At 30.0% G+C, this 15,141-nt stretch overlaps 1 protein-coding gene across 1 annotated transcript in view; it reads right to left on the bottom strand.

The window, feature by feature from the left end:
- Nucleotides 1–15,141, bottom strand: part of STXBP5L (syntaxin binding protein 5L) — a 356,600-nt gene that overhangs the window by 245,707 nt on the left and 95,752 nt on the right. The window contains exons 6-7 of the mRNA XM_081302277.1: nt 9,241–9,375; nt 5,776–5,839 (exon numbers count right to left, since the gene is read on the bottom strand). Coding sequence (XP_081158403.1) covers nt 5,776–5,839; nt 9,241–9,375 — 199 coding nt within the window. The remainder of the gene's footprint in view (nt 1–5,775; nt 5,840–9,240; nt 9,376–15,141) is intronic.

Genomic DNA, 15,141 nt, shown 5'->3' with positions numbered 1-15,141 from the left:
ATTGAAGGTGGTCTTACAAATATAAATAATCATCATCGTGCAAAGCAACTAACTCAAGTGAAGTCATTACACAGTCTCCCAGAAAAGAGAAACTCTTCTCCCCCAGAAATGGTAAAACTGGCACTTCTGTTGGTCAGAAGAAGAAGAAGAAAGGACACAGAGAAGACAGTCATGTGAGGATAAAGGCAAAAATCTAAATTGGAAGAGGCAAGGAAAGATTTGCCCTTAGAACCTTCAGAAACAGTGTGGCCAACAAACACCTTGATTTCAGACTTCTGGACTCCAAAAGTAAATTTCTATTGTTTTAATTCACCCACTTTGTGGTAATTTGCTATGATAGCCCTATAAAACCAATATACCAAATGTTAGGGTGATACTTTTTCTTTATCGAGGCTCTAACTTAAAAAATGAGACTTCTCAAAGCTATGCATTTGGTCTCCTTATAAACAGATCCTGGATCTATTTTTAACATTGATTCCCTAAATCAGTAATTAACTTCTGATAAGATGTAGGCAGAATAAAAAACTACTCAAAATAGCAACAAAACATAATCCTCAAAACCTTTAGATACAGTTTTTAAAAAAGAAGGCATTTTTACCCTCAAATGTGTATCTTAAGATTTGGCAAATGACCCCAATAAATTATTTTGTGAGATAATAAAAAGAAAAAGAGTGAATAACTTTCTCCAGATGTAGTCATAAAGATATACAATGATAGCTGAAGAGTCAGGAGATGTTCCACTGTTGACTTTGAAGATGGAGAAAGGAAGCTACAAGCCAAGGAATATACACAGCCTCTGAAAAGGAAAGAAATCATATTCTTTTCTAGAGTTACCTAAAGGAATGCAACCTTGCCATTACCCTGATTTTAGTTCAATAAGACTTCTGTGTTAGACTTCTGGCCCAGAGAACTGTAATATAATAAATTTTGTTGTTTTAAAAACTACTAAATTTTTGATAGTTTATATCAGTAATAGAAAATTAATACAAGTACCATCACAGAAAGCTATTTTATATCATTATTACAATTATCATTGCCCCCATATAAATTAAGTGCCACAAGTGCTTATCTCCCATCATCTTATCTTTGGAACAGCCTCTCATCACAGCTAATATCATAAGAAAAGGTTCAAACAATTGTGATGTGACTATGTGGAAGGATCCAATACCACTCTGCTTGGCACAATCAACAGATTATTTTATTTTAGAAAGGATACAATTCAACTCCAAAATTACATCCTGAGAGTCTACAATTTAGAACAGGACTCAATAAACTTTTAATGTAAAGAGTCATATAGTAAATATTTTTGGCCTTGCAAGCCATGTAGTCTCTGTCACACATGTTCAACTTTTCTCTTATGGAAAAACCACAAAGACAATACATTAATGGAGGAACACAATTGTGTTCAAATAAAACAACAACAACAACAAAAACAGCAGGCAAGATTTTTGACTCATGGACTATAGTTTCTAATCCCTGACATATGGTAATTAGTATCTTAACCATGGTTCTATAGAAAAAAGCCTGAGACAGACTTAAGAGTTAATATTTCATGGAAAAGCGCAGTCCTAGTATTGCAATATTAAAAGAAAAGCAAACTAAAGCAAAGAAGCAACAGTAAGATAATTCATTATCACTCTATTTCATGAGAAGAAGCAGAAAAGATAGAGGTAGTCACTTAGCAGGTATTTCATCAGTATGAACTTACAGGATGTCTCTGAAAGTTTATATTAATAAAAAAGATTCAGAATAGCCAAGTGGAAAGGGAGGAAAAGAGGAGGAATTTATTTTTGCCTCTTGTCTAATACCAGTCAATGATTCTCCACAGGAAGTTCACATTCCCCTCACTTCAGAGTCATGTCATCCCTTTTAGCAACTATTAAGGAAGCCAGATCCCAGGACTTATGTTGTGGCACATCTTCCAGAACCAATGAGAGGAGCTGGAGACTCTGGGTATAGCTAGTCCATTTCAGGAAGCAGTACTGTATGAAGTTAATTAACCCTGCAAAGTCCTGAGGTAAAGCAAGCAGCCAAGGGTTTGGGGGATAAGAAAAGTAGAGAGAATTTGAAGAGACATACTCATTACTATATTCAATACTGGTATTTCAGTTCAAGAGCTTCCTTTTCTGTGTGATAGACTAATACACAGTTTCTTTATAAATGATATCTAGGGAGAAAGATGGTCCATCTGCTGATTCTATGATATTATTTCACTTCTGTGAAACACTTCTGTGGAACTTTGTTCTTTCTGTAACTTTACCATCAAGCCTCTGAGGGAACCTTGCCCTCCCAAGTTGAATTTATCCAGAAATGCAAAAAAAAAAAAAAAGTAAATTAGACAATATAATAACATATTTTACCAAATTAAACAATTAAGGGATAGTCAAATCAATACATGTACAAATTCAATACCATTCATAAATTAAAAGAATATTGGAAATAGGTGAAAACATGAATGTCGTAAAATCAAAGAACAGCAACAAATATCTTAATGCTGAAATATTGGAAGCATTTCCTGTGAGGTTAAAAACAAAAGAAAGTTCCCACCAAAGCCATTTATATTCAACACTACGCTACAGTCCTAGCTGGGGTGGGGGGGTGGGGGGTGGGAATGAAAAGAAAGAAAAAGGAAAGAAAAGAAGAAACAACTTGATCACATTTGTTATGCTTTTATACATAGACTATGGCAGAGAATATAAAGACAACTATTAAAAACAAAACATTCAAAATATACTTGAATAAAAAATAGTATTTTATACACTAGTAAGAATCAATTAGTATTAAACTGGTTTTAAGAAAAATTAATTAGAGCAATCACTCTCTAAGGTACATAGAATTAAACTAGCAAAAGATACCTAAGACTTATGAACAAAAGTTATAAAGTTATAGAAAAACAAAAATAAATATACAAAACAAAAATAAATATATGTTCATGGATAGAACAAACATGCTAAACATAAATTTTCTCTCCATGTTCAAATTTCAAAAAAAATCTCTACTGGATATTATATGGAGCTTGATAAACTGATCCTAAAATCCATATACAATATAAAGGGTGAGAATAACGAAGATAACTTGGAAGAAGAAAAGGGACCAGCTTACCAATTATCAAGACATTTTGTAAGTGATTACAACAAATAAAGTGTATCACTGATACAATAGATAAATCATACAATAAAAGAGAAAACCCAAATGATCCACCCTCAAGATGGAAATTTGATGTGTGAATGAAGAGTCTTACAAGAAAGTGGAAAATAGATCCAATAAATGATAAAAGTATATCCCTATATCAAACCAACATAAAATAAATTATATATAAATTTTAAAACTATTTATGAAATGTAAAGGCTTGAAACTGATTTTAAAAAGTAGGGTTGTATTTTTCTCAGGAATGGAAAGATTTACTAGATACTAAAAAAAGGTATTAATCAAATGAAAGACATCTAAAATTGAATACATTAAAATCAGAAACATGGGCTGGGTTGTAGCTCAGTGGTGGAGCACTTGCCTTGCTTGCACGAGGCATTGGGTTCAATCCTTAACACCACATAAAAATAAATAAATTAAATGAAGGTATTGCATCCATCTACAACTAAAAGACAATTTTTTTAAAAAAATCAGAAATTTTTACATGATAAAAGATGGAAAAACTGGTCTATAAGAAGTAAAATGAGTTATTCAAGGTTATGTTAGTAAGAAGTGGTGCCATGATTCAAATGAATTGCTTTTTGATGTCAATGTTCATTTATTTTACATTCCTTTTAATTTGTAATTACACAATTATCATACATTATATTCTTTCATGAAAATTGAATAATACAAGGAAAATAGAAATACCTTTTACCATTTCCCCCAATTCTAATTTCCAATCTATTCCCTAGATTTGTATATATCCTTTCAGGCTTTTATTCTTAGGCTTGTGAATATAGAAATATAAGTACATTGTTTTAGTGGTTTTATACCTAACTGCTCAGCAACTTTTCTCTTAAAAAGGTGTCTTAAGGAGCTTTCCATTATATATGTATCAGCATTCATTAATTCAATTTTCCATTAATAGACCTTTAGACTGCTTTAAATATTTTGTCCCTTAAGGCACATAAACAGTTTAGAGATCTCAAATAGATTTTCTATGTCATAATGAATAAAAAACATATATATGTTTTAAAAAGTTGATGATGCTATGTTTCCCATAATGGCATATATACGTATTATTTAGTGCCTTTTCCATTACTTGATATTACTAATGTTTTTAACTTTTAATATTTTGTCAAACTTGATGGGGGAAAATGATATACTGTATTTCCCTAATTGTTAGTGAAGCTGTTTCCTCCTTACTTCCAAACACTGCTTTCTACAGGTAATAAATAAAAATATCTTTCATCTTTTTAACTCTTTTCTAGCATATTGACGTTCATATTTCTAAGTATATTTATATTGCTATTTCTTGCATTATTAGACATTACTATTGATTCCTTACTACAAATGATGAAAATTTAATACAAGTTCTTTATATATTCTGCATGTTCATTATTTGTCTATTATATGGGAAATATTACCTCCTAATTTGCTGTCAATCTCTTATTATGATCATCTTGAAAATTTTCATCCCGAAAATTTTTAGGTTTTATGTGTCCCTACTCCATAGTGATAATCTACATGCTATAATTTCCTTAAAATACTTTATGACCTATAATTTTAATGTTTATGTATTTTCTACTCTGAAATTTATTTCTGTGGTAGAGGTTTACTATTTTTCTTCAAAATGGCTAGTCAATTGGTCAAGATTGATTATTTAATAAGTTAATTATGTATTCAAATACCTTCTCTAAAATGTACAAAACTTCCCAAAATACCTGAACCATTTCAGGAATCTATTCAGATCCACTGGTCTTCTAGTATATCATTGCACCAATATCACACTGTACTTTTTTTTTCAAGAATGGAGTCTCTTAAAAACTTTCTTTCTCTGATGAATTTTAAAAGTATCTTGTGAATTCTACATAGTACATAAACTCTGTTCACACCTAACTGGAATCTATTCCATTTATGGATCAATTTAAAAAGTCCAATGTTGATATATTGGATGGACTTGCTTTTCAGATTTAATTTTTGTAGGATAACTCATTATCGTAATAAATCTAACTCAGTTTCTATTCTTAAAAATAAACAAAAATCAAACCTACACTAAATAATTTATTAACATTTTCTATAGGATTTAATAAAAATTATGCACTTAAACATATTACTTATAGTGGTAATGATGCTTTAGATTCTTTCATGTTATTAACTTTGTTTCCTTCCCATCAAAGGCAAGTTATGAAATAATCAAGATGAACAGGATTATTTCTGTACTCTGATAACATTTTCTATAATAGTACATATTTATGAAATCAAAATTGGCTAATTTACATTATTTAACATTGGCCATTTATCACTGCCAAACTTTAATAACAGAGACAAATGACATTGATAATCATAAGTTTAAGCATAGAATATCTGAAAATGAAAGCTGTTTTACATGTTACCTTCCTCAAAATTCCACGAGTATTTACCAAACTTAGCTTTAGGTGAAACTCAAGACTTAATTAGGAACCATAATTAGCACAAGTAATCCATTCACTCATTCATTCATTAGCTCATTCATACAGTCAACAAATTTTAAGTTTTAGATTACACTGAATGTTATGAATGCTAGATATCAACATGAAATAAAAATTAAAAACCTGTTTTCAAGAATGAGTAAAATAAAAATAAGAATAATAGTATTGTACTCACTTTGCCTTCATCTCTTGGGCTATCACTTAAATGTACAACAGGACCTGGATGAGTCTTGGTGGACCTGTTAAATCAATTCAAAACAGCAATCAAAAAATAAATACTAAAATACCTGACCATTACACACTGAATAAAGAAAGTAGATTATGATGGAATAAATATGATGCCAATATTCTGGGGTTAAAATGAGATTAACTGAGTTTCGGGGTTTTTTTCCACAAAGTTCTGTTCTTTATCCTATTAATGCTTTTGAAGTAGTTGTGATTTTTTAAAAATCAGATTTAAGAACACTGATCCACATAAAAATGGGACTTTTATTATCTTTTATCTGATATATGTTTCTGAAAGTTTTAAATTATATATACAGCCACAAAGCTGAGTCAATAAATCTGTTTCAAACAACTACAAAGTACGTACCTGATTTCCTTAGACATCAAATCTTTGATTTTGTCCCTAAAGAATAGTATATTTTGATTTAAAAAGAAACTCACTCTAGTGATAATCATTTTACAAAAAACTTACAAACTGGGGAAACTAGTTTATCAGTTATGTCTCATTTATTTGGTTATCTGTGCAATCAATAACATAATCATGACTCAACATCACACTATCAAAGAAACTTGTCAATATGACTTTAATTCTCTTATACTCTAATGTCTGCTATGTTTCTTTAATAATATTTAGTTTAACTAATGTCATTTTTGAATATAATTATGTTATAAAGATGATATGATTTGACACAGAGATTGTTTATTGCTCAATTTTCCATAGCCTTTTTTAATAATGTAATTGTTCAAGGTTAATCATATTATGATTAAATTGGCATAATTTTAAGCATCCATGAAAGATTCTTCACAAAACAATAAAGAATATTTAAGTCTTAGATATTATTTGGAATCAGAGAAAAGGGCCAAATTAATTAATTCTAATTCCCCTAATACTGACTCCTCAGAGTGATCCATAGGAATAAATACAGATTCATTAGACATTGATAAATTTTTTTGGTGGATTCATTCTAAATTTTCTTATCTACACATGGAGAGAAATAGCACTGACCACCCTAGATAATTGTGAGGATTAAAATTATATTCATATGGGATAAGAGTGTGGCTCAGTGGAAAAGTACTTGTTTAACTGGCAAAACAGTAAATATTCAACAAATACTACATATTATGATTATTGTGATAATTAGAAATCAGAGTTATGACTTGCATTCTAGAATATATGATGGAAGAAAAACTAAATAGGGATTCATAAAAGGTTTAGAGAGATTTTGGTAGTTCTTTCCACATTTCTATGTAACATACCAATTATACATAAGTGAAGTGTTCTATAACAGATATAAATGATTCTGATAAAGGTCAATGTCCTTAAGTTATCCTTTAAAATCTAATAATAGCCAATAAATCAAAATCCCCCATCTGATCCATAGGCTTGATTGCACCATATTTACCAAAGTACTCTACAATAACTATTAGAGTTACAAGATGTTTCACATAAAGAGTATTCCATATTTAAAAGTTCGGGAAACTGAATTAAAGCAATTTTTTCCTATGGAACCTCTTAGAGTATGTACTATGCAAATGGGCATTGCAAATTGGCAATATTTTCCAAAATTATTGGTATATTAAATTCTGTTCCATTGGTTCTAGTAAGGGAATCACTGAAATATACTTTGGGAAACAGCAAGGTGCTTCCTTTCAGACCCTGAGACTGTATAACATGCTACTTTAGAAAATAATCTAGCATTAAACTTCTGTTATTTGTAATAAAATTTTTAAGAAGAATTTTTTTAACTTAAAAGACATCAAAACTTAAGGGAAAAAAATGTTTTCACAGTATTACCTAAACTATCTACATTTTGGCATACTATGTATGACTTTTTCTCTAACTATTAAACTGTCAAAACTCACAAAACACCACTATCAGAACTTATGGTCATGAGAAATCAACCTAAAAAGTATAAAAGCATTTGTGGACTCTAGATTCTGAAAATTCCACAAAATTTATTTTGGATAGAATTACCAATAAACTTAAATTCATGTAACAACACCTAATTAATGCCCAGTAATTCTTCTAGATATATCCTTACTTATCTTCCTCCCATTCACTACAACAACTTCTTGATAGTTATACTGTAGACTTTTCATCATTAAATATTAAATATTAATATTCCTTGGTATTCTGCCCTAGGCTGTCATCTATTATCATAAAACCCATGATCATGAATTTAAAAGCCCAGAGGAACAAGGCAGGTATTGCATATGAACAGGCTGAACTGTCCCAGGATAAATGTTTTTAAAAATATGCAATAGTGGAACATTAGAACAAGTAAGAATAAAACAGCTCATAACTGATTACATTGAAAACATAAATGAAAGTTGAAAATTAATAGTAGTGTGTAACTATCACATTAATGTCAATCAGTAGCCACTGTGGAATGCATCAAAATTAAAATATGCATATACACACACACATAAAGAAAAATAAAAGAACAATATGCAAAGATTGTATTCTAGAGCAGTACTTAATGTAATGTGGGAGGGACAACTATCTCGAATAAATGACCCTTTAGATCAGAAAAAAAGAAATGTTGTAACAAGAGTATAACTAGTAACAACTTCCCTATCAAGCAATGTACATGCATATTAAACATTAGAATTAGAAAATATTTATTGTAAAGGCCAAAGTCAAGCTTCATAACACCACAATGTTTTAATCAGAATTTTGGAGAATACTTTGGAACTTGTTATACATATGAGAGAAAATGAGCTAGCCTCAAGTCAAACATATCTTATTAAGGACCTAATAATACATAGAGAACATACACATTTGTTAAATAAAAATTGCTTTCTGAATAACCCAGGATAATTGCTTTTCAATTTACTAAAATAGATGGCTTAAAATTCAAAAAAGTTTCACATTTGGCACATTTCATGTTTTATATATGCAGAAACTTAAATATTAGTGCTTAAAGCCTGAGCAGTGATTACTATCGACCACATATCAAAAAAAAAGATGTGTGTATCACAAAATGAGAGATTTTGATAAAATGCTGCTACCAGTATTAAAAAAGTATTAAAAAGCATTATTAAAAAGCATGTGCATTGAACATGAAAATTTTTACATAAAACAATTCATTCCCACCAAAAGTGGTTACACCAGAGTTGATCATAACACCAGATGCTTTCCATGTTTAACCTGTGGAATGATCCTATTTTAGCATCAAACTGGATATGCGTGTGTGTGTGTGTGTGTGTGTGTGTTATATGGAAAACTTCAAATTAACATATTAATACTACCAAATCTATTTTTTAAATCGTTTAGGGTTTTATTTTGGCTGAAATTTTCATTCAAATTAATTATAAAATAGCAATACATGTGTCAAATAACTCTCATCAATATAATTACATAACTATATAAAGTATTTAAGCTAAATAAAATTATATTCAAATTCAAACTTACAGTTCAATTGCCTTGTTCCACATGATAACATATCCAGAAAGAATGAAAGATTCAATATTTACAATATGTGTATTTCCTCTTTCTGTTCCAACATAGAGCCACTTACTCTGGAAAGGTAGATGACAGTAAGTAATTCTGAAAGAAAGAAAATTATAATTAAAATATCTAAATTTTATATCTGCTCAGCAATATCTTTTCCTTATAATTATTAGGTATTGATAGCTATGTATACCATAAGATTTACTATATGCTAAATTAGTATTTAGTTATTAGTAAGAAGATATGGAATAAATAACATTGGATATCATTAAAAACGATAATCACAAGTGTCTATATATATGAATTTACATTATTTCTTTTTAAAACTTTTAACATAAAAGTATATATTAATAAGGTATCCTGTAATAGTCAATACATGTTTACACTGAATAATGTTTAAATTAGGGGAAACACCTATTCCCTCAAACATTAATCATTTCTTATGGAGAATAACATTAAAAAATCCTTTCTGCTAGCTTTGTGAAATGTACACTACATTTATTGTTATCTGTAATCATCATTCTGTACATTAGCACCCCAGAGTTTCTTGCTTCCATCTAACTGAAACTAAGTATCCATTAGTCAGCCTCTTCATATTCCTCCCTGCCTTCTGTGTCCCAGCCTCTGGTAATCACCATTCTATTCTCAACTCCTATGAGAAAATAGCACTACAAAACAGATATATATTTCTGTTTTATGAAGAATAAACAGAGGCAGTTTTTTTTTTTTTAATTTTACTTGCCTAAGACCAAAATTACCTCTTTCTACCAGGCCATATTGTTCATTATTTAGATAAGATTAACTTCAAATAGAAATTATGTACATATAAAACATAAATTTCAGAGTTCACAGAGAAGTGGTAGCTATATCAACATAAAACTATAAATTATTTACAGTTTCCAAATATGTAGCACTTTCTAGTAAAAAGAAAACTTGAAAGGTCAGAGATCCACTGTATTCTTCCATAACTCTTATTGTTCTCTTGTTTCCCCAAAGGGCTTTCTGACCAGCTTTGGGATCTGCTCCATAGCCAGAGAAACCATGACTCTTACATAGTAAATGCAGGAGTTTACCAGAGTCTTCAATTCACAACATAATCAGACTCTCTAGTTTGGCCTAATTGTACTCTGTAGTACTATGTCTTAAAACTTGAGAATGAGAATAAGTTCACAGTTATTTCTTGCTAAAATATCTTGTTGATTAAAAGGTCCTAAAATTTACTTAGAAGAGGAGCCAGTAAATTGGCAAAAGAGCTGAACAAAATTCTGACATTAGACAGATCAATTTTTTTAAAAAAGAATGTGAATTATCAATTTATAATACGATTCCATCTTGTAACCATTTAGAATCTCCAATTTATATTCTCTGTTTTGTTCCCTGAATTTTTAAACAACTTCCCTCTTGTAACTAAACTCCACCTATTCAAGTATCCTACTGATAACATCCTACATCTAAAATGCTAAAAGTCCTGCTATCACATAAGCAATTAGAGTTAACTAACAATATCATTAATGTGTAAACTGTAAGACACTGGGCAATTTTGATTAAAACTTAACGTCTAGAACTACTGTCCACAAAGGGATATCTAATAACAATGCATAGGAAATAGTATGATGGTCATGTTTCTAGGCAATGAAAGGTTAATTTTCAATTCAATCTTCAGTAGGAAGAGGAGGAAATTCATTTCAAAGAGGATTTAAGATCCTCTTTTGAATCACAGGAAGACTATAGAAAATCCACAAATGAAGACGTAAATACAGAGTTTCAAATAAAAACAAAGGAAGATTCAATATTACATGTATATTTCAGGGATTAAGAAGAAAAGTCTAAGAACTCTAGTTTCAGAAATGAGAATTGAATCAAGAGGTAGAATTCCAGTGTAAACAGACTTTGTAGTACAATAACAATTAAATACATGAAGAAGATCATAACAATAATAGAAATAATCCTTGAACGAACAACTACATTGTTTTCTGGTCTAAGGAGAAACTAGAGCCTTAGTGACAAAAAGGTGTCACCTTCTATACAACGTCCAATGTACATGTAGTGATTAATTTGACTATTTAACAAAGATTTCCAGGCTACCAGAACTAATTAGAAAAGAGTAGTGTGATGTACTTAGGATGATTGACATAGGTAAGGGAGAGGGCATGGTTATACTTATGCTGTATATTTGATAATCCTAATAATTGATATCTTTATATAATTTAATTAATTATATTTAATAGTTATACCTTAATATGTAACTTATTTCTACTACTACCACTTGCTGAATGAAGAATTTTTTGTAGTTGCTACATGTGAGCCTTGAAAATTATTCTTGTTTCTATGTTTGTATTTTCTCATTTTATAATAAAAGGACATTCTTAATCTTCCATACATTCATCTATTCAACTTTCACTGAATAACTCTTATATAAAGCATTGTTCTATATTATGACACATATTTCTTTTCCCTCAAAAAATCATACTACCTAATGAGAAATAAAATGACAAATAAGAAAAATAAGACTAAAGTATGTTGATTTTTATAGAGAGTTCAAAGGGAAAATTTATTACAGCAAGGAAAATCGAGGAAACCTACTGTAGCTCCATTTGAATCAGACCATTAGAGACCAAAGCACAATATTATATATATATATATAACCTTGCACAATATATATACAATATATATATATATATATATATATATATATATATATATATTGTGCTTTGGTCTCTAATGATCTGATATGTGTGTGTGTTTATATGTGTGTGTGTGTGTGTGTGTGTGTGTGTGTATAAAGCTAAAATAATGTACAGACCTTTGAAAACTTTTTTCTGATCTTCAATTTGACTTACTTTTAGAAATTCTATAACTTATGTAAGAAAGAAGATCTAAATATTTCATACTTCTTTATGCCCATAAAAAATACAAAAATAAGACAGAAATAAAACTAAACTAAAATTTAAATTAATAACATTAATATGACAGTTGAATTTTTTATAACCTCACGATATGGAGCAGTTCCATTATAGAAGTATAAGAAAGTCATTGATTTTTGCATGTTGATCTTGTATCCTGCTACTTTGCTAAATTTTGTTTTATTGACTCTAGAAATCTTTAGGTGGAGTATTTTGGGCCTTCTGAATATAGACTCATGTTGTCAGCAAATAGAAATAATTTGAGTTCTTCTCTTCCTATTTATCTCCCTTTGATTTCCTTCTCTTGCCTGATTGCTGTAGTTCAAGGACTACAGTGAATAGGAAGGACGAGAGGGAACATCCTTGTCCCTGATTTTAGAAGAAATGTTTTCAGTTTTTTCTCTCTTCAGGATAATGTTGGCCTTGGGTTTTTCAGATATAGCCTTTGCAATGTTGAGGAAAGTTCATTTTATCCTAAGTTTTTCTAGTGTTTTAAACATGATGAGTGCTGGATTTGTCAAATGCTTTTTCTGCATTTATTAATCATGTGATTCTTGTCCTTAATTCTTATGTAATAAACTGCAAATGATTTCCTTATGATGAATCAACCTTGCATTCCTGGGATGAAACTCACTTGGATCAAAATTTACTACCTTCTTAGTATGTTTTTGAATGTGCTTGTCCAATATTTTATTCAGAATTTTTCATCTATATTCATCAGGGATATTGTTCTGAAGTTTTCTTTCCTTAATTTGTATTTCTCTGCTTTTAGTATCAGGGTAATACTGGCTTCATAGGATGAATGCATTGTTTTCTATTTCACTGAATAATTGCAGGAGGAATGGTTCTTCTTTAAAGGTCTGGTAGAACTCAGCTCAGAATTGGCCCAGTCCTGAGCTTTTCTTTGTTGGAAGGCTACTGGTACTTGCTTCAATTTCATTACCTGATGTTGATCTGATAGTTTTCAACATCCTCATGGTTCAATTTGGGTAGATTATATGTCTAGGAATTTGTCAATCACTTCAAGATTTTCTAGCATATTAAAGTATCAATTTTCAAAATAGTTACTGATGATCATCTGGATTTCAGTAGTGTCTATGGTGATAGTTCCATTTTCATTTATAATTGTATTAATTTGAGTCTTCTCTTTCTTTTGGTTAAGGATTAGTTTGGTTAAGGGTTATTAATCTTGTTTATCCTTTCCAAAAACCAACGCTATTTCACTGACCTTTTGTATTGTTTTTTATTCTCAATTTCAATGACTTTGGTTCTAATATCAATTATTCAATTATTTCCTGCCTTCTACTTTCTAGGCCTCTGAGGTATAATGTTAGATTATTTATTTGGTATCTTTTTTTAATGTATGAACTCAGCACTATAAACTTTCCTCCTACAACTGCCTTCATATAGTCCCAGAGAATTTGATATGTTGTATTACTATTCTCTTTAATTTTAAGAATTATTTTAATTTTTAAAATTTTCTCCTGATTTCTCTGCTACTCATTCATCATTCAAAAGTATATTATTTGATCTCTAGGTGTTAGAATGGTTTCTGGGTTTTATCTTGTTATTGTTTTCTAATTTTATCCCATTATGGTGTGACAGTATTTAAGGGTAAGGAATTCTCTTTCTCTCTCTCTTTTTTCATATTTGCTAAGATTTGCTTTGTTATCTAAAATATGTTACATGTGTTGCTGAAAATAAAGTGAAATTCAGTTATTCAAGGATGAAATATTCTATAGATGTCTGTTAGATGCATTTTATTAATAATATTTTTTTTAGTTCTGAAGAATATTTAGTTTATTTCTGCATCATCTATCAAGTAGTGAGAGAGGTGTGCTAAAGTCACCCAATATTATTGTATTGTGGTCTATTTAATATTGAGAAGGATTTGTTTTATGTAGTAGATGCACCATTGTTTGGGCCAAAAATATTTACAGTCATTATAACTTGTTGTTAAATGATACCCTTAACCAGTATGAAGTATCATTCTTTCTCTCTTCTGATTAATTTTTGCTTGAAGTCCACTTCATCTGATATGAGAAAATAGCTACTGCTGCTTGTTCACAGGTACCATTTGGTTGGTATGTCTTTTCCCATCCTTTTACCTTCAGTCTGTGGATGTCATTGTCTTTGAGTCTTGCAAACAACACATTGTTGGCTTTTGATTTTTTAATCCAATCTGCTGATCCAAGCCTAGATGGCTGATCCAAGTTTAGATGGTTTATATTTAATGTTACAGAGAAATAACTTTTATTTCCTGCCATTTTGACTTATTTCTAGTTTTTACTTCAGACTTGCTTCTCAAGTAATTGACTATTCTTTACTATAATTAATTCCTATGCTGGTTTTCATTTTTATTTTCATTTCTTCTTCACACAGTATTTCATTGAGATATGGTGTATATTTTGTGGTTGTGAATTCTTTTAGTTTCTTTTTTATCATGGAAGGTTGTCAATTCTGAAGATAATTTTGCTGGGTATATTAATCTTGGTTGACATCCATTTTCCTTCAGTGATTCATATGTATTATTCCAAGGCTTTTAGAGTCTGGGTTAAGAAAGCAGTTGAAATTTGAGTTGATCAACCTCTAAATGTGACTGTCCACTTTTCTCTTGAAGGTTTTAAAATTCCATCCTTATTCTGTATATTAGACATTTTCATTTTAATGTGACTTGGAGTAGTTCTATTTTGATTCTGTCATATTTGGAGTTCTTATCTTATATATGAATTTCCATCTCATTCCAAAAATTTGGAAAGTTTACTAATATTATTTCATTGAAAAGATTATGTATTACTTTATTTTGTATTTCAGAGTCTTCATCTATCCCAATGATTCTTAAATTTGGTCTCATGATGTTATCCCAAATTTCTTGAAAATCCTGGTCATGGGCTCTTAATATCTTTTCTTTATGGTCATTATTTTCAAGATTATATATTTTATTCTCAAGGCCTATTCA

This window comes from Spermophilus citellus (genome assembly GCF_964194105.1).
Source record: "Spermophilus citellus genome assembly, chromosome: 7".
In the NCBI taxonomy this organism is placed as follows: Eukaryota; Metazoa; Chordata; class Mammalia; order Rodentia; family Sciuridae; genus Spermophilus; species Spermophilus citellus.
The sequence above is the reverse complement of the archived record's forward strand: the minus strand, read 5'-3'. Positions and strand labels throughout refer to the sequence as shown.